Source organism: Cucurbita moschata, unplaced genomic scaffold, assembly GCF_002738365.1.
Source record: "Cucurbita moschata cultivar Rifu unplaced genomic scaffold, Cmos_1.0 Cmo_Scf00038, whole genome shotgun sequence".
Lineage (NCBI taxonomy): Eukaryota > Viridiplantae > Streptophyta > Magnoliopsida > Cucurbitales > Cucurbitaceae > Cucurbita > Cucurbita moschata.
Genome location: NW_019268554.1, coordinates 1,877,244 through 1,896,954, shown reverse-complemented (window position 1 = coordinate 1,896,954; position 19,711 = coordinate 1,877,244). Strand labels below are relative to the sequence as shown.

Sequence of the window (19,711 nt, the reverse complement as noted above, 5' to 3'; positions counted from 1 at the left end):
ACCTCTTAATAAGTGTCTTTATTGTCTCTAGTTAAAGAAGCCTTGTGAGGTGGGTTTTATACCTCTTAATAAGTGTCGAAGTTCTAATCCAAGAGGGATTTTAGGTGAAGAAATTAGATTTTTTTTAGTCCTTGCCCTTTCAATGCTTTCAATGCCCACAGTTACTATGATGTCCACTTGAACCCCACCTTGAACATGGTGACTGGAACGATCCTCGATTTATAGATATAGAACTGATTTATAGATATAGAACTTAATAAGTAGAGAGGAGGCGTGGGAGAGGCAGTGATGTGGGCGTTGTGACAGGTGGTAGGTTGCAGCGGGCATCCAATAACAACAGTGAAATATCATAGAAGACACCTTGATAGTTCGATTTTGAAATCTATGATAAATGAATGCATGTAGTAATTTTTTTGTTAGTTGTTTAATTTTATATTAAAACAAAACCTACCATAAATTTTAATACATTCATAAATAATAGTGTTACGTAAATAATGAAGTGTTAAAATTTAATAAACATATTGAGTTTCTTGTAAAAGTTGATCCAAAGCATTTTGAGTTCATAACTTGTCACAACAATCAAGATAAAAGTGTATAATTTTCAATCTTAAAAATCCACCAAAAGCCAATCATGAATATTTTGCACCATCATCAAGTTACCCAAAAGCCAGTCTTTGCATATACCACTCTCACTTCGTTTACAGAAGTTAACAATCTTCATCAATATCATCATATCATCATCATCTCAACCTGCAGATTGTTTCAAGTTTGAATGTTTCCTCCACTCCTACAGAGGTCCAGTTCTGAGTGCATTGTCTAAATCAGTTATGAGATCATTCACATCTTCAATACCAACTGATATGCGAATCAGATCTTCGGTTAAACCTCGAGCTTCCCGTACCGCAGCGGGTATGCTTGCATGGGACATAAAGCAAGGCATACTTATAAGGGACTTCACACTACCTACAAGGACAGGAAACCATAATTCTTCTTAAGCATCAAATCCTAGCACAAACTTCAAAACGTAGGGATATCAGAAGCCTTTTTAACTTATAAACACAAATAGTAATAATCAAACTCTTAACCATAAAAGAAGGATGAGTGACGGAAATTCCACACTCAATGTGATGGAGAAGCATATCTTTTGTGGTTGTAAGTAAGCAGGTAAGCATAGTATCACAATCACACTCTTGCGGTGGCGGGACATCAATTGTGCGACACTTTTTGTATGACAATCCCTAATCACTAGTCCACATGATAAAGTGCGTAATTAACTCCAAAGGGAAGAATATGATTACCAAAACTGACAGTTATGCTGAAATACTTGGTAGTTTCAACAATATGCTTGGAGAGAGCCAATGATCCAGTCAAAAAGCTCAATACTGCTCCTGCGCCCTTTGCCTAAAAACATAAAGAAAGTTACATGGTTAACTAACTCTCTTCTTCTTCTCTTTCTTTTTGATATCCGTGAATTTACAGGCTAGCTTAAACTGATTCTAATTGTACCTGAGAATAATGCAAGGAACGGCCAGGATGAGTAGGAAGACCTGCATAGAACACTTTCTTCACACGTGGATGTGAATGGAGAAACTCAGCAATCTTCTGTGCGTTTTCCTGTCAACGACATCAATCTACTGAGAAATGAATGGTGTCATCCACATATATACATGTTCAGATGAATAATGAAATAAACAGTGTTATTACTGTTTACATTAAATACATTATCAGAATCCAGAAGTGAAAACCACAACAAAGGACAGCACCACTAATATATTTACGAAATTACAATTATAATGATATAGTATTCTTAGATAGTTGACATAAATTATACATACACAGTGCGGTAGATGAATCCAACTTATGCCCACATCAAATTCCACAAAGACTTATCACTTGAACCTATAACGTTTGATATCCGAAATCTCATAGGACCTGTGATATTCCAACATGCTGAACCACATCATAGTAGGTATACCATCTAGTCCGTTAGACTAAGTACACGTTACAACTGAGAATGAAACATCAATGAACCGTACAAATAACGTCATTTCCTCAAATTACAGATTTCTGATATCCTACAATCACTAAAATATTGGAGAAGTATAATTTTTTAATAAAGTACTTGATAGCAGATTTGGCAGGAACACACAAGTTGTTCAATTGTTCACAATTGGCCTCAAGGAGCATTATAATTTGAGCTGAAGCATACCACAAAATAGTAGCAAAAAATTAACAAGGATGCAAGATATGACATAAATGTAAAACGAAAGCAATCATGAATCTGAGACTGAGTCTGAGACTGAGACTGACCTTTATATTTTTATAAAAAGGGACAAAAGTATAAAATACAGGTCAGAATCGGCACCTGCTGTTTCTGAGACTGACCTTTATATTTTTATTAAAAGGGACAAAAGTATAAAATACAGGTCAGAACCGGCACCTGCTGTTTTTCAACTCGTAAGGCTAGTGTCTTGATTCCTCTTAAACAAACCCAACAGTCAAATGGAGCCAGTCCAGACCCTTCTGCATTTTGGAGGAAATACAAGTCTTTTGCCAAGCTGGAACAACGGGAACAAGGTAAAGCAAATTGAGTTATCAGAACAAATGGTTCCGGAACATGTAGTAAAAGCAAGAAGGAACGCATCCATCCGGTCAAATCCAAGGATGATATTTTTCTTTTCTGAACAAGACCGTTAGTTCAAATTTATTTAGTAAAATATGCAGGAAACATTGCCTTCCTGAAAGGCTAAAGCAATCAACAAAAGTCTTGGATAGTGATTCAGAAGAGTATAATAGCTTAAGCTGGACAGCTTCTAATTTTCACACACGCACAGAAAAACAAATAAAAAGAAAGAAAGAAAGAGAGAGAGAGAGAGAGAGAAAAAAAAAGAAAAAGTAATGTTACTGCTCCCAAATACCCAAGTCCATACTTCAACCCCCTAGAAAGAAAAACTACTAAAAGTTGCTAGAAACTCTTCAATGTTCTGTAAATTCATCCTACTTGCTGGTAAAATTCATCCTATTTCCAGCCCAGTTATCACAAACATTATTGATATGTTATTTGTTGATAATGAAATTTTATAAACAAAATGAAGTACGCAGATAAGTCCTCAAATTATAGATAAAAAGAAAATAGAAAGAGCAAAAGTTTGGGAGTCATTCTAAGTGTGGCTACCAAAGAAATAACAAATAGATTTTTCCTTTAAAAAGCCACGACTGATAAGGGAACCCTAAAAAAAGTTCTGATTTTTTAAATACAAGGACTTCCGAGCAATTTTAAGCTACGAAGAAGCAGTATCAACAAATAAACATAAATGTAATCTACTCACAAAAGAAGCTATTTACAGAAAGATCCACTGCATTCTTCCCTGCATTCTTCCCATCCAACATTTCTTATGGGAAGTAGATATTCTGCTATCATACAATTTATATCATTAGAATAGGTGAAAGGTGATTTCATTTCACAATGAAACTTCTTGCCTCGTTATCAAACTATAATCGATGCACCTGAATTTTTTTTAGAAGAAACAAAAGGATATGAATTATAAAACCAGAAAAAAATAAATAAAATAAGGTAAACATCCTAAGGCCAGGAGTTGAAGAAACTCTTGCCAAAAGAAATAAGAAACACAATGAGAGCCATCCGATCGATTTTAATCACGAGGAGCCTATAATTACAAATGAATTTTTCAAGGTTTGTCCACCACCTAGAAGTAGTATGCTGTACCAAAATCCAAAAAGAATTGACTGCCCTGCTTCTATTCTCAATGTTTCTCTCCTTTCAAATGAACAAAAAAACTGCACTAACCACACGGCCCCATGGAATTCTAGGTTTATCCCTAAATATTTTTCCTCTTACACATTCCGCCATCCACGAATTCACCTTATCAAGAGAGAAAAACAGCCAGATCGAAAGTAATCAACAAGGATCAAACAAGCTAAACAAAAGGGCAATGGAGAAACATGTGGTCCGTTGTCTCGCTCTCCTTAAAACATACACCGAAAACAGAAGGGGTTAAGGACCAAGTGGGGAACTTTCTCTGCACCTTCTCAGCTATAATAAGCCTCATATAGGAAAGCGACCATATAAAAAGTCTCACTCTTTTGGCACCTTGAGATGCACCATGGGGTTCTCAACAAAAACCTCTGAAAAATATACTCCACCATGGGGTTCTCAACAAAAACCTCTGGAAAATATACTCCACCCTGGGGTTCTCAACAACAACCTCTGAAAAATTTACATAGAAACTAAAATATATGCATTCCATAGACATAAAGTTGTTGGTTTTGACCTTTGATCAAAGTACACCGAAATGAAGGAGAAAAAGACTTGAAACTTGCAAATAAAATCTCCTAAATTTGCTCCACAACTTAGATCTTCTAAAAAATTAAATCAAGTACAAATCAAGCTTATTGACTCACAATCTCCCCCCGTAAGCTTGACTTTGCTCAAGATTCTTCACTTCAAGTAACTCCCAATTTTTTGACTTGGCAGCTTTCAGCTTGAGCCTTAAAGATGTCAAATGTTGCTCGGCTTGTTCAATTTTCACTACCTTGTCCTTCAATCCATCTTCCTTTTCAGCCGAAGTACTGAAGAATTCTCTCCTCAAATCATCTTCCCTGAGCCTTGTTCGCTTATTTCTGCGTTCTTCTAGTGTAGCCTTCTCAAGATCAGCTTTAACACTCTTAAAGCAATATCAAGTTTCCTCTTCCACTATTCTGCCTCTTCTTGAACAGACAGAGCTTCTTTCCAAGTAGCAGCACCAGTCCTAGACTTCAAAATGGAAATTTCTGAATTAGTTGGATCTTCCTCAGCTTTCAACTTAGACAAGACAGTTCAATATTTTCTTTTCCAATCCAACTATTCTTGTTTCGTTTCCTTTTTAAGACTGTATCTAGGCCTCTTTGATTGAGATGGCAAGTCTAATGAAATACACCGACTTCTAGGTTGCTCTTTGCTGATTGAAGTATCCTCCGGTTTCTTCATAACTATATTTTTTGGTTTCTTCTACTCTTTATCGCCACCAATGCCAATGGAGGTTTCCGACAGATGTTGATGGTTGTTCATTTGTATCTTATACAGGCGGTTTGTGACCGTTTTAAGTTCATAACCAGGGCTCCATTTTTCGAACATCTTGAGGATCGACCCAACTAACTTTACTCTGTTGCTTTCTTCTGTCATTTGACCAAGGCTGATAATATTACTTTTCAACCTCGGGATGTAATATACTTTGGTTAGTAGACATTGATCGGCATTCTTGCACTGGAACAAGATGGATCCTTTACCTTGAATTGATACAATTGATTCGTCGCCAAGCATCATATTTCCAATGAGCTTCTCATCAGGTTCCTTGACATTTGTTCGATCTCAGATCATGTGGTCACTCGCTTCGTTGTCTAGGTAGGTATCACATGTTGGTCTCTACTTGGTCTTCTCTATCTACGATGAAGTTCGTCATAATCTTCTCTTCATTGAGCATCAATAGGTTGGACATCTTTTCGACCAACATCAATGTGAGATCTTCGTCTTGCGTGAATGTGAGATTTACCTCCTCATCACGCTCCTTGTTGCGGCACTCTGCCACATAATGTTCATATTTTCCACAAGAGTAACACTTGATCATGCTCTTGTCCTTCCATGACTTTGTGAAGGACTTTCACGATCTCCTCTACCACCACATCCCCGGTCACAACCACAGCTACACCCACGCCTCTATTTTCCTTGTTGTGGCTATTGCGTCCCTTCATACCTAAAAAAGAAGAATCAACTACATTTTTCTTTTTCATCAGTGCGAATCATTCCTCGTATGCGAATGAGAGATGTTTCTCCTCCTCTTTGTCGTCGTAGCCGCTAAGTATCTCCTCATGGACCTTAAGACAACCAACGACCTCCTCAACCGAACTGTTCCTGAGGTCGCCGACCTGTTCAATGGAGGTAATGATCTACATGAGTCTCAGAGGTAGCTCGAAGGAACTTCTTGACAACAAAGATCTCTTCCACTTTGTCGCCTAACAAACAGATGTCGGCGACGATTGTCATCAATTTCATGGCAAAGTCGTCTATGGATTCACCATCTTTCATGCAAATAACCTCGAACTCACTCTTCAAGGTCTGCACCTTTACTTCCTTGATTCATTCCACTCCCATATGCATTGTTTGCAGTATCTCCCACGCTGCCTTTGCTGAGTTCTTCCCTGTCAACATGAGAAGATCATCAAGGAATAATTGGTAGATGGTAGCAAGAGTCATCTTGTCCTTACGTTCCCCAACTTCGCCACCATGCTCGGTAGCATGTCATACGCCTTGTGCCTATAAATTAACATGCATCTTTATTGACCATGTTGCGTAGTTACTTTTCGTGAGTAACGGGTACTAGAGCATTACACTCCCTCCTTCCCACTTTTCATCATTGTCACATCGCCTCCAACGACTTTTTGTGATGGTGGAATTTGTTTTGACATTCTAACTCTGATACCAGATGTTGGTCTTGACTCTCGATCGAAGTACTCTGAAATGAATAAGTGAAGGAGAAAGAGCCTAATTCAAGGGGGAGTGGAGAGTTTCTCCATACTTAAGAACTTATAAGATGCTCTGTAGAATATTGCTACACTTTATTTTATTGAATTCTTGGGATCCGCTACACTTTATTTTATTGAATTCTTGGGATTAAAAACTTGATGGGGATATAGGGGTATTTATAATAGAGGCTAGACGACGTGAATCATACATTTGTGATCCTCCCTCTTTATCTTGTATACTCTTAGAATCATCTAGATTTAAAATATCAAGATATTATCTCCTAAATTTGAATCTTTGCTCCACAAATAAATCTCCTAATGTTGCTCCATTAGATCTTCTAAGACACTCAATCAATTAAAAATCAAGCTTAATGACTCACAAAAGTTATACACGATTTTTCTTTAAAATGTCAAATACTTCAAATAAATGGAAATTATAAAAAAGAAATTACATATACATCTCACAAGTCCGAAAGCATAGTACAAGAGTACCTTTCTCCCCTAACAGCAAGCACACCCGCCATTACATCACTATGTCCAGCAATAAATTTGGTAGCCGAGTGCATAACAATGTCTGCAATCAAAGACCTGGGTGAGTAATATTCAAAGCAATATTGAAATGCCTGAACATTGAAGTTGGGAAATATTCTTGATACCTGCACCAAGTTCCAGTGGTTGGGACAACACAGGGGACAATATGCTGTTGTCTACCATCACTAGAGCCCCATGTTTATGGGCCATTGTTGCAATTATCTGAAGTGGAAAGAAAAATGATATACACAACAGGTGGAAGGCATAGTTTTCTATTCAACTTAACAATTTGCATGATTCCAATAAATAGAGGGATTTGGTGACAGAACTTCAATTGGAGGTTGAAAAGATAATCATATCAAGACAATGAAACAAATCCCCTTCAGTATCTTTAAAGAATGCTAATCTCAGCAAAAGAAGAATTAAATAATTTTTTTTAATACTCTTCCCTTTCCTCCTTTCCAGATTTCCCAGTCTTGCTACGATAGCATTCTCACAAATACAAATACAAGGCACTGATACGACATGACAATACACAGTCACATTAACAAGTCATTTCTCAAATCTATGACACAAAAATGGCAAGGCACATTTATTAAAATATAAATCATTTTTATATGACAAGAATCTTTAAATTCAATAATTTTATGCATTTATATGCTTAAAAAATAAGTTTGACGTATTCACCATTAAAATTTATATTTTAATACTTTTTTCTTATATTACAATTTACATTTATTTATTATGTTTAAGATGTGCCGATATGTGTCTAATAAATATTTGGTCTATTCTCTTTAAAGCTTGACTTCTGGAGCCAAAACTTGCAAAGTTTGTGTCTAATGGCCCACTAGCGCTAACTTTGATAGCTTGATATTACATGTTGACACATTTGCTGGCACAAGTATAAAACTAATGAAGTTAACAATATGATACTACTGGACACAAACGTAATGTTTGGGGACTCTATTAGCTTATAGAGACTCAATTGTCTAAAGTACAAAGATTCGAGGGAAAAAAACTTAATTTAACCCTTCCTTTCCACATAAATGCTTCTAGAGCTCCTTTGTGTGCCATTGAGGTGAAAATAAGCAATAAAATTTTCAAAACATGAATTCAAGAAATTTCGTAATCTGTTACGTACACAGAGCCTTAGTTTAATAGCTTGGACAGGGATTGTTATAAATTTAAATAATACCCATAAGCCTACTAAATTAATTTTTATTTCGTGGTCAACTGGATTGATATTCAAAAGAATAGTTTTGAATTTTCTGCCAGCTGTTTACGGATATATTTGAATGAGACAAACTAAAAGTCAAATCAATCCATTTCCAAAATATCAAAGGATGAATAAAATATTTAGGAAGTCTTCCAATTGCCTCCTCGCAGCACCAGCTGAAACTCCTCATGATGTTCAACTGGATCCAAGGGGAGGAGCTCAACCGAATCCAAAGGAAGAATATCTTTCCATGCAATAAATTATTTTGGCTTACAAATTCAAAATTATCAGTAGCTAAGTGCATTGTGAAAAGTCAAATTACTTGTGCATGAATTCCCATAATTCTTTACAAACAGACCTTACCCGGATATCTGATATTTGTAATCTTGGGTTGGTTGGACTCTCCAGCCACACAAGCTTTGTTAGAGGGCCAATAGCAAATGAGACCTCATCTAAGTCACTTGTGTTCACGCGTCTGCAAATTAAATCCATTACAATCTTAATCCTCAAAGTGGGACCACCACAAAAATGATGACAATATTTAGCTTACTTGACCAAAATTCCTCGTTTGGGAATCACTTGTGAAATCAACCGGTCAGAGCCTCCATAAAGATCATCACCAGCAACAATTTCCTCGCCTGTTAGAAAGAGATTGCAAGTAAATAATTCATATACAAATTGACAAGATCAACAGCATGAAGGAACCGCAACCATGCTTTCTTCTCTCTCCTTTTGCAACACCCCCACCCCACCCCTTCCTCACCATGCCTCTTTTTAACCTCGAGTTGTTATTTCACCACCGTTCTCACAACGATAGCCTCCCATAAGCTCTTTCTCAAAGATTTGCCTGTAGTTTTTATAGGAATTTCACACATCTCCAAAGAACTACCTCTATTTTAATCAAAGTTGTGATACTACTTTAGATTACAAACACCTTAAAAGACCTCATAGTCTCTCCCTAAGCCTAAGCTCAGAATTTTTCAAAATGACACATCGCACAAAAAGCTTCACATGGATCAACCACCAACAAAAGGAGTAGTTTCATAAACCGCCATGGATTACCCCTGTGGTTAATGAGGGTAAATGTAAACAATAAAAGGCTTAGAGGGAATGAGTGACCACTGTTGGATGAAAGTCCCATATCAGCTAATTTAGGGAATGATCATGGGTTTATAATAAAAAAAATACTATCTCCACTAATATGAGGCCTTTTGGGGAAGCCCAAAGCAAAGCCATGAGAGCTTATGCTCAAAGTGGACAATATCATACCATTGTGGAGAGTCGTGTTCATCTAACATGGTATTAGAGCCATGCCCTAAACTTAGTCATGTCAATAGAATGCTCAAATTTCGAACAAAGGACTCCAAAAGAATAAGGAGTCGAGGCTCCTCGAAGGCATAGTAAAAAATGACTAAGACTCCAAAAGAAAAGGAGTCGAGCCTCGATTAAGGGGAGGCATACTTTGTTTGAGGGGAGATGTTGGATGAAAGTCCCACATCGGCGAATTTAGGGAATGATCATGGGTTTATAATCAAAGAATACTATATCCATTGATAGAAGCCCTTTGAGGAGACCCCAACTTATGCTCAAAGTGGACAATATCATACAGTTGTGAAGAGTCGTGTTCATCTAACAATCACCAACCTAGGATTTAATATCCTAAAAGTTACCTCAACTACCAAATGTAGTATGGTCAACCAGTTGCCAGAATATGTTGATCTCAACTCTGCTTTGATTGATTGCTTTGAAGGATTCTAAACCTTTTCTTTATGGGCCCCAATTTGTCATATAATGTCTCTAAATCCACCCTAATCAGCATTAATTGTAGTCCTCCAAGGTGAACCTCCATGGTTCTTCATTTAGTTGTCAAGTGGAAGACTTTTCAATTCTCTTTATCTTTATCTTGGTTTTCCCCTTAATAAAATGGCAGTTAGCTTTTGGGAGCTTCTGACAAACAAAATGAGGGTAGATTTGGACAACTGGGAGCAGGTAGAATGGGTGACGGTATTCTACCTAAATAGTAGGCACAGGTAATAAATAAGAGAATCTAAAGATTCAAGCCATAGAATTTCTCAATTTTGACACAAGGTACTTATTAGATTTAATAGAATTATTTTGTTGTATTCAGACTAATATCAACCTAACCCATTTCATGAATAAAATGTGACCAATTAACCAACCAACAAAACTACTTGTTACAAATAACATCTTGTCGTTGCATTGAAACATAGAAACGTTGACTAATCTGACTAACATTGGACTTGGTAAAATGAAATGGTTGAATAATTGAAAAATGAGATTATTCAATAATACACCTTGAATGTTTATTACCTATGCATCAGGGGTTACTTAGTAAATTGGAGTTGGACGTCACACCAAACACAACACGATAGAATCGGTGTAGATTACCTAAGACAAAGGAGCATAACCCTCCTTCAATGGTTGTGACAGTTTGCAAATGAGAAAAACAGACTTAGGAGAAGTGCCATAGCAGCTATTTAAGGAGCAAAGGATAGGGGGTGGATGACAAAGAAGCACAAGGTCCAAAAAAGGAAGAACATGGGTGGATTTCAATTAATAAAAATTGAAAGAGACTATGGGAGGTTTTATGTTTAAAACTAAAAGGGGAAGATGCACCCACTTTTTGGAAGATGCTAGGCTGATAAAAACTCCTTTCTCTGCTATTTCCAGAATCTTGTAGTCTTTCTCAAAAAAGGGAGAAGTCACTATTGAGTGCAGGCTTTCTCTCAATGAAAGCACAGTTTCTTGCCAAAAATAAGAAAAAAATGATCGAGTGTCAGACTAGAAGTGTAATGGCCCAAGCACACCGTTAGCAGATATTGTCCTCTTTGAGCTTTCCCTTTCGGGCTTCCGCTCAAGGCTTTAAAACGCGTTTGTTAGGGGAAGGTTTCCACACCCTTATAAAGGGTGTTTTGTTCTCCTCCCCAACCACTGTGGGACATCGAAATCCACCCTCCTTCGGGGCCCAGCGTCCTCGCTAGCACTCGTTCCTTCTCCAATCAACGTGGGAACACCACTAAATCTACCCCCTTTTGGGGCCTGGCGTCCTTACTGGCACACCGCCTCGTGTCTACCCCTTTCAGGGAACGACCTCCTCGCTGGCACATCACACGGTGTCAGGCTCTGAGCACACCGCTAGCAGATATGGTCCTCTTTGGGCTTTCCTTTTCGAACTTCCCTCAAGGCTTTAAAACACGTCTACTAGGGGAAGGTTTTCACATCCTTATAAAAGGTGTTTTGTTCTCCTCCCCAACCAACGTGGGACATCACAAAAAGACTCGGAGGATTTGGAGCTAAAAGAAGACTCTTAGACATAGAATTAGCCGAGTGGAATTCCTTCAGTAAAAGCTGAATTTAATTCATTAAGCCATTGCCTAGCCCCAAATCTTGGTTAAAGGATGCCTGGTGAGTTACATAAGGAGAATTAAGGTTCCACGAAAATAATTTTTTTTTATGGTTTTTCTTTTCTTTTCTTTTCTTTTTTTTTTAATTAGAAATCAAACTTTCATTCAACATATGAAAGAATACGGGGGCATCCAAAAAGCAATCCCATCATTAACTATAAAAAGAGACTTCAATTCAAAAGGAAAATTCAATTCAAAAGGAAAAGAACAAGACTGAACACGGTCAAGAGGTTACAAAGAAAATTCCCCCATCACGATCGAATTCGAACCAATAACAATGATTTCCTTTTCATCGACAAACCAACTTTTCATTGAGATAGAAACGAAAGAGAACCAAAATATAATCATATATATTATATATTAGACTTTGAACCATATATAATAATCATACGAACTCAAAAGTGGAAAACGACCACACAAGTGGAATACCAAAACCCACCAGTTCCAACAAGTTGAGCAACTGCAGCTAAAGCAGCCATCCCACTGGTGAAGCAAAATGCTCGATCCGCTTTTTCAAGCTTTGCTAAGAGGCTAAATGAACAACAGAACAAGGATTTTAATTATTTTGGGTGGAGAGAGGATGCTGTATAAGTGCTGGCACAGCACCCTTTTTCCTTTTTTAAGAAGAACATAGGACATAATACACCTTTCCAAAGCATCTCGTGTAGGATTCCCACTTCTGGTGTAATCATATGGGCCATTTTCTGTTGCCGAAGGCTGCATAGCATAGAAAGTGAAAAAATGGAAACTAAATAAGAAGCCACAGAATTCACAATGTCAATAAAGATACAAGAAACAAGATAGAAAACGCAAAAGAAAAGATCAAAGTAGAAAACAAAAAAATTACAATGCCAGATGTTTGGTAGTCCTAGTAGCAAAAAATGTATTCCGAATCTTGGAATTGCAGTGAGTTACACATTTCAAACAATTAGTTATCTCAGTTCCAATCTCATGAAAAGCTCACCTACAGGATGCAATAAACCGATAAACACTAAGGATACATTCATTCAGCCTCCGTCCAAGTAGTCATTTTATAATGCTTGTATTCAACCAAGTGGTCATGACATGACATACCTGACTAGATGCAAGTATCGCAAGATCAGACTAGTTTAAAATCTAAAATTGAACTAGTAACTCAGACACTGAAAATTTGTGGTTATTATAGAAGTTAAATCCTATTTTGGTCCCTAGATTTAGGTGCAATTTAGGTATTTTGGTCCCCAAAATTTTCAAATATTATTCATTAGTCTCTCATCTTTTAAAGATTTTGCTTCAATCCCTAGCAATGTTTTAAAAGGCTTTTGAGGCTAATGCCTCAAAGCTAGGCTCCAACTTTAGGGCTCGAGACTGATGCCCTTTTTTGAGAACCATGAAAGCTTAAAGTCTCAACAACTCAGGTAAGAATTAGAAGAATAATATTAATTTACACCATTCAAAAAAATTTACAGGTTTGAGTTGTGACCATTTGAACTATTACTACTTTTACTGATTAATTAAGCTTTCAAAACATTTTTTTTTTTTATAAGAGAGAATTTCATTGATGAGTGAGATTTACAAGAAGGATATATAATCCATGGTGTTTACAAAAGACCTTCCCAATGTGCAATGAGGGAGGTATAACTATAGGAAGTAAAAATATTAGATAGTTTACACCAAGATATAGTTTGGTAAACAACATTGTCGAAAAGTTTTGTGTAGGTCTGTGTCTTTTCTGCAAATACTCTCTGATTTCTTTCTTTCCACAGATTCCAAAAGAAAGCCGTGATGAGGTTTTTTCATAATAGGGCTTTTGCGTTCTTGAAAGGGTGGTACATTGTCGAAAAATTTTGCTTTTGTGATTTCGGTGGTCATCCACAGGTGCTCTAAGTACGGGCACTTTTTAGCCATATCCCATCCATATAACGCCAAGTATAGCTCGATCTTTCTTTGATAATATTTTAAAATTACATGGGTTGCCTGAAAATCTGATCAGTGATCGGGATGTCACATTCACAAGTTCCTTTTGGAAGGAATTATTTCATTTGTGTGGAACTAAATTATACTTTAGCTCAGAATATCATCCACAATCAGACGGGCAAACGGAAGTCGCCAATAGAACAATGGAGATGTATTTGCGGTGTTCCACAAGTACACAACCCAACAAACAGTGTGATTGGCTTTCATGGGCAGAATTCTCCTATAACACGAGCTACCACTCCTCACTCAAGACCACACCAATTGAAACTGTCTATGGGAGACCACCGCCACAACTATTGTCTTATCTTCCTAGAAATTCTACCATTGAAGCTACGGATGTCATTCTCCATGTTGCAAATCCTTAGAGACAACCTTCAAGAAGCTCAAAACAGAATGAAGGATCGATATGATCAATCACACCGACCATTAGAGTTCAATATTGGAGACAAAGTCTTGCTACGTCTTCAACCATATCACTAGTCTTTGTTAGCTTCAAGGAAAAATCAAAAGCTTGCCGCAAAATTCTTTGGGCCTTTTGAAGTATTAGAACGAAATGGTTATATGGCCTATAAGTTAGACTTACCAACCGAATTAAAATTAAACTCAATTTTCCACATTTCCACACTCAAACCATACCATGAAGGCAGTGTCAATCATAATCTAGAACTTCCTCCAATTCCAGCCCCTGACCATCCTCAACCACTTGCTATATTGGACCATCGATTTAAAGCTAGACAGTTAGAAGTTTTGATAGACTGGAGCCACTCTTAACCTGCTGACGCCTCTTGGGAAAATGTTCAAGATATAACCAAACAATTTCCACAATTCAAGCTTGAGGACAAGCTTTCTTTGGGGTCGGGAAGGACAAGATTTAAAGTTATTATAAAACATTTGTTGCCACTTACTTGCTTGAAGGTCGCAGTTTGGTATAGCGGAATGCTAACAGCATCGTAAGGATCAAACTTACTTTCAAAATTCATTATCATAGTCGAAATGCTTGGCTCTTGTTCCTCCAATTCTAAAGCAAGAAAACGTCAATGTGAGCCCAAAAATGAGAGAATAATTCATTCATTCTATACATAATAGTTAAAGCTAACTTAACTGACCGACATCATCAATCAAGGTCGACGTGCTAACATCCATCTCTCTACCAAGAGAGCACTTCTTCGAAACCAACAATTGATTACACCTCGAATACGGTAGCTTGTGGAATCCAAACCTCACCAGCAAGTTTTTGGCACTGAATCCCTGCCAAACCCCAATCAAGAACATAAAAACGGATGAACCATCACCGACAATCGGATACAAATTCCAAACGTCATCAAAATAAGAAATCCACAAGCAGAAAATTTGAGAGGAAATCATAACTTGGCCCCTCATTTACACATTCCAATCGTTTCGGAGAAACTAAATAGACAATTTCAGTGAGGGGAAGGAAACAAAAGAAAGAAGTGCAAAGGTGTAGTTACGTTACAGTGTGCAGCAGTATCAGAAGCTGTTAGATGATTGGCGATGCACCTTAAAGAGATGGAAGCGGCGGAGGCCATAGCCAACCTCTCGCTGTCAGTGAAGCTTGAACTACTAAAAAAAAAAAGATGTACCCAGTTTACGTTGAATCAGAGAAACAAAAAAAAAAGAATCAAAGAAATGAGAGAGCAGACCTGAGCGCGAGCAAGCAGGTGATGAAGGGACGAAGACGGACGGTGGTCGACGTGAGGTTGCAGAGGAGAGGCTGTGGGGGCGTTCCGTCGAGAGGCAAATATGGGAGAGGGAAGAAGGAGACGCAACAGTAGTAGGTTTGAAATTAACTTAATTCATATTTAATTTTTATCCCTAAACTTTATAAAATTAATTTTAAACCTAAATAAAACATTTAATTTTTATCCCTAAACTTTATAAAATTAATTTTAAACCTAAATAAAACATTTAATTTCATCTATAAAAATTAATAGAATTAAGGGATTAAACTATGAATAAAATATTAAATTTATATTAAATTTTGATATGTATTTAATTTTAAAAATGAAAAAAAAAAAAAGATAATCATTACAAACGAATTTTAAAAATAGAAAAGTGACAAATGAGAGAGAAAAAGTTGAACCAAATAAAGAAATATTCTTAAAAGAATTATCTTTAAAAAAAATTATATAAAAAAAGAAATGCGGATAATTTATATTTAATTAATAAATTTCAAAATATAACATTTTTTACTTTTTAGTCCCTAAATTTTGGAATTTTTCCATTTTTTACTCTCCAAATTTAGTTATTCATGAGAGTGTGGAAGTGAAACAGAGGTGAAGAAGTGTAAGAAGAACAAATCTATGGCGTCTCGATTGCAGCAGATCGAAACGGATGAATCTGTACTCTTGCGAGTAACCCATGCCAATCTCAAGTCCTTCACTTCCGATGTTCGCTTTTCCCTTCAGGTTTGTTCCTTTTCCAAAGATCAAGCGTTTTTGTAGCTTTCGTTGCATCGATTAAAGATTACCTATTGTGGATTTTGTCTAAAATTATTAATTGTAGATGAGCGTGGAATCTGTAAAGGAAAAGTTGTGGAAAAAGTGTGGTACTTCTGTAAACTCCATGTGCCTTGAACTCTATGATGATTCCGGTGCTAAAATTTCCGATTTGACGGATAATTCCATTCCCTTGGGGTTCTATTCTCCTTTAGATGGGTACCTCTTCTTCTTTCATTGAATTCTTTACATTGTTTCGTTTTTCACTTTGAAATTCTGCTCAATAAATGGTTTATAACGGTGTGCATTGTTTCTTTGCTAAGGTACCGGCTACATATTATTGATCTCGACCCCTCATCAGTTACGTCTGGTGGTTGGCTTGAAGATACCTCACTAGTGGAGAAGTACCAAATCTCCGAAGAAGCCTATGAAAAACGTGATGGTTAGTATTTTTGCAGAGCTTGTATGTAGTTCATTCAATTGCTTATCAAATAGGCTGCACTGAAGGACCCTCTAAACTCCCAATGGGCCATTGTGGGTCAGAGTGAGGACTTAGAGCCAACTGTTATAATATCGATAGGTTTAGGTGTTGGGTCTCTGCAGTTGACAACCATTTTCAAACTTCGTCTTGAACCTGCATTTCTTAATCCTTGAAGTATGCTGCTACTTAAAAAGCTTTTTGGATTTAAAAGTTGTGCACCACTTTCTTAATACTGCAAGAAAAAGAAAAAGCTTTGTGCTAATGAGTAGCGGTTTCATGAGAACTCTGGTGGAGTAGGAGAGTTTTCTTTGGGTAATAGTTTCCTATGGATCGACTCTGGATCCAATTGTTTCTCATGTTTTAGTGGCTTAGATTTAATCATCTAATTACCTTCGTATCTACTTTCTTTCCTCTATAAGAAATTCGAGATATTTTTTTGTCGCTCTTCTGGTTTATCGGCCTATTGTGTATTTCATTTATTTCAATGGAATAATTCTTTATGGAAAAAGGTATTGTGCGTAACTGACCTTCTTCTGGATTTTTTTTTTCAGATACATTCCGAAAATTTAAAGAAAAATTGGCATCCCAGAATCCATCAGCTTTTGAAAGTAAAGTAAGCCTCATATATTTTACTTTTGTACTTAACAATATCATTAGAGATTTTATTCATTAGCGTGAACTGTGATTAATGATATAGGAGGCACTTTAATTCATGGCCGTTAAGTAGAGTTTTGTAACTGGAATCTATTAGAAATTTGTTAGTTAGTGTGAACTGTGAATGATGATGTAGAGGCTGCCTAGTAATTTCGTTCACGTCAGTTAAGTGGGGTTGTGAAACTGACATCTCTTAGTATTCTTGAAATCCTGGTTTTCCCCGCATCCCTTTTATAGACACGTTTCTATCTCTATCCTCGTAATTTTTGGTCTCTATTTACTGACTAGCCTCATATTTTCAGATATCTGATAACTACATGGAAGAACTCTGTGCAAATATAAAGGTTAGTTACCTTACCTGCTTTAGATTTGTATGATGGATGTGATCCTATGGAAATTCCTATCTTAAAGAGTTGAGCTGTCATACTAATTCATGGAAGAAATGAATTATTTAGAATGAAATTCTGTGGATGAGACTGAATGTTAACATATGATTTTCCATCTTTCCTGGTACCCGTTGACTTGGATCTGCAATTCATCTCCAAGATTCCATGAAGATGAACAAATCCATGGTTTAAGCACCCTTATTTTGGCTGGATAGAATGCTTAATAGTAGACCTTGCTGAACATAATGATATCTTTGTGAACAACACAAAGGAGACATGCTAATGAATTCCTGCTTCTCGTATTTATTCATATTTGAATCACGACAGCTTACTTGATGTGGTCTTCTTATAGTTAGCATTCGCTCTTGTGGCTTGAAATTCTTTTATGGGTGAAGTATTTACCATCTGCACCTTCAATCCCGGTTTGCTACAGTTTGTACTTAGATTTTTACATATTATAGGTAGGTGATAGATGTGAAGTTGAGCCAGGGAAGATAAGGGGCAGTGTAAAATTTGTTGGCCGGGCCGAATCGCTTGCTCCTGGTTTTTGGGTTGGAGTTCAATATGATGAGCCATTGGGAAAAAATGATGGCAAGTAAGAATCCTTTGTTCTCTTCTGCATGTGATTGATTTGTTTTTCCTAATACCTCTTTTCATTATTCATTGTTAGAACCTTCAGTACTTTGATAGTCACAATTTTTTTTTTTTTTTTTTTTTTTTTAGACAATTTCATTGATGATTGAAATTTATAAAAGGATGGATAATCCATGGTGTTCGCAAAAGACCTTCCCAATTGGCAATGAGGGAGGTATCTATAGGAAGTAAAAATATTAGACAATTTACACCAAGATATAGTTTGATAAACAACATTGTCGAAAAGTTTTGTGTAGGTTTGTGTCGTTAAAGCAAATATTCTCTGATTTCTTTCTTTTCACATATTCTAAAAGAAAGCCATAATGAGGTTTTTCCATAATAGGGCTTTTGCATTCTTGAAAATGCGCTTGAAAAATTTTTACCCTTCCTTTTAAAGGGAGAAAAAGTACTACGAACATTGAAACACATATCTTAGGATGGTCCACTTAATTTGGATGAGTTGTTTCATATGGCCGTTCTGTTACCGAACAGTTTTCATTCACTATGCTCGTTCTTAAATTCTGTAAGATTCAGTGTTTCATATAAAAATTCTACTTCTTGTGTTATAGTTTGATAAAATTATCACTCACTTGTGTTGATTGATTAAAATTCTGATAGCTGTTAGAATCCAGCTTTTTATCACTCACTTCAGACATTTTATCACATATTCTGTATGATGCTAAATTAGTAAATTCGTCAGGGTAAAAGGGATCCGCTATTTTGACAGCCCTCCTCTTCATGGTGCAATGGTTAGGCCCGACAAAGTGAAGGTTTGATTTTCAGCTCCATTAATCTGTTTTCCAACTTCTGAACTGCAAATAGTATGTTACATAGCAATCTTTTAATTCTGAACTTTTGTAATGTCCCATGCTTTAAAATTTTGAAGCAATCTACTGCTTAAGGACCAATGGATTTATTCAGTTTATGGGAAATTAGGAAGGTGAACCATTTCCCCCAAATGTAACAGCTTGCGTACACCTAACCCCTTCGTGCATCGTTGTAGGCTTGAGACATAGGCATCGCCAATTTGACATTCTTTGATCGTGCCCATTGCTTAATTCAATTCATATTAACATTTATAATCTGTGAATCGAGTTGGAAAGTCTTAAGCCTGTGAATTTTTTTGAGTATCAAATAGGTTAAGGTGCCTAGACTCGTGTCCTCGTTTTTGGCCTTCCTTTACTTGAATAGCTGCCATCTTCCTCATGTTGGTTATTATAATTTGAATGTGTTTCAGGTTGGTGACTATCCTGAATTGGACCCTTTTGATGATGAAGAAGATGAGATATAAACAGTTCTTGTAACATTGTGGAGCTAACCAGCCTTGTTTATGAAGCCTTTATGAATTATTGATTTCTTTTAGAAGTAATTTAAAGACAATCTCAGCCTCATGGTGGGTTGACATGATTTTACAATTTTTTCTTGAAAGAAGCCCCCCCCCCCCCCCCCCCCCC

General features: G+C 36.7%; 2 protein-coding genes across 5 annotated transcripts in view; one reads left to right on the top strand and one right to left on the bottom strand.

Moving 5' to 3' along the window:
- Positions 1-500: 500 nt before the first annotated feature.
- On the bottom strand, positions 501-15,459 carry LOC111432485 (cystathionine beta-lyase, chloroplastic). Of its 4 annotated transcripts, none has more exons than XM_023069392.1 (14): positions 15,309-15,459; positions 15,117-15,225; positions 14,754-14,895; positions 14,553-14,665; positions 12,338-12,408; positions 12,131-12,222; positions 8,817-8,904; positions 8,630-8,741; positions 7,176-7,272; positions 7,012-7,093; positions 2,441-2,558; positions 1,507-1,614; positions 1,299-1,401; positions 501-963 (listed from the first exon to the last, which is right to left on the bottom strand). In XM_023069392.1, exons 2-14 carry the CDS (start codon positions 15,192-15,194, stop codon positions 788-790), a joined length of 1,380 nt encoding a protein of 459 aa, XP_022925160.1. In that variant the 5' UTR covers positions 15,195-15,225; positions 15,309-15,459; the 3' UTR covers positions 501-787. The 4 variants fall into 4 exon arrangements, with proteins under 4 accessions (XP_022925160.1, XP_022925161.1, XP_022925162.1 ...); XM_023069393.1 differs by having other exon boundaries at positions 15,117-15,249; positions 15,309-15,456; XM_023069394.1 differs by having other exon boundaries at positions 15,117-15,228; positions 15,309-15,456.
- A 404-nt stretch (positions 15,460-15,863) lies between these two features.
- Positions 15,864-19,711, top strand: part of LOC111432491 (tubulin-folding cofactor B) — a 4,448-nt gene continuing 600 nt past the window's right edge. The window contains exons 1-8 of the mRNA XM_023069403.1: positions 15,864-16,073; positions 16,171-16,322; positions 16,427-16,545; positions 17,136-17,197; positions 17,541-17,582; positions 18,086-18,219; positions 18,958-19,027; positions 19,495-19,689. Of these exons, the coding sequence (XP_022925171.1) occupies positions 15,969-16,073; positions 16,171-16,322; positions 16,427-16,545; positions 17,136-17,197; positions 17,541-17,582; positions 18,086-18,219; positions 18,958-19,027; positions 19,495-19,548 (738 nt within the window). The 5' untranslated portion in view covers positions 15,864-15,968 and the 3' untranslated portion in view covers positions 19,549-19,689. The remainder of the gene's footprint in view (positions 16,074-16,170; positions 16,323-16,426; positions 16,546-17,135; positions 17,198-17,540; positions 17,583-18,085; positions 18,220-18,957; positions 19,028-19,494; positions 19,690-19,711) is intronic.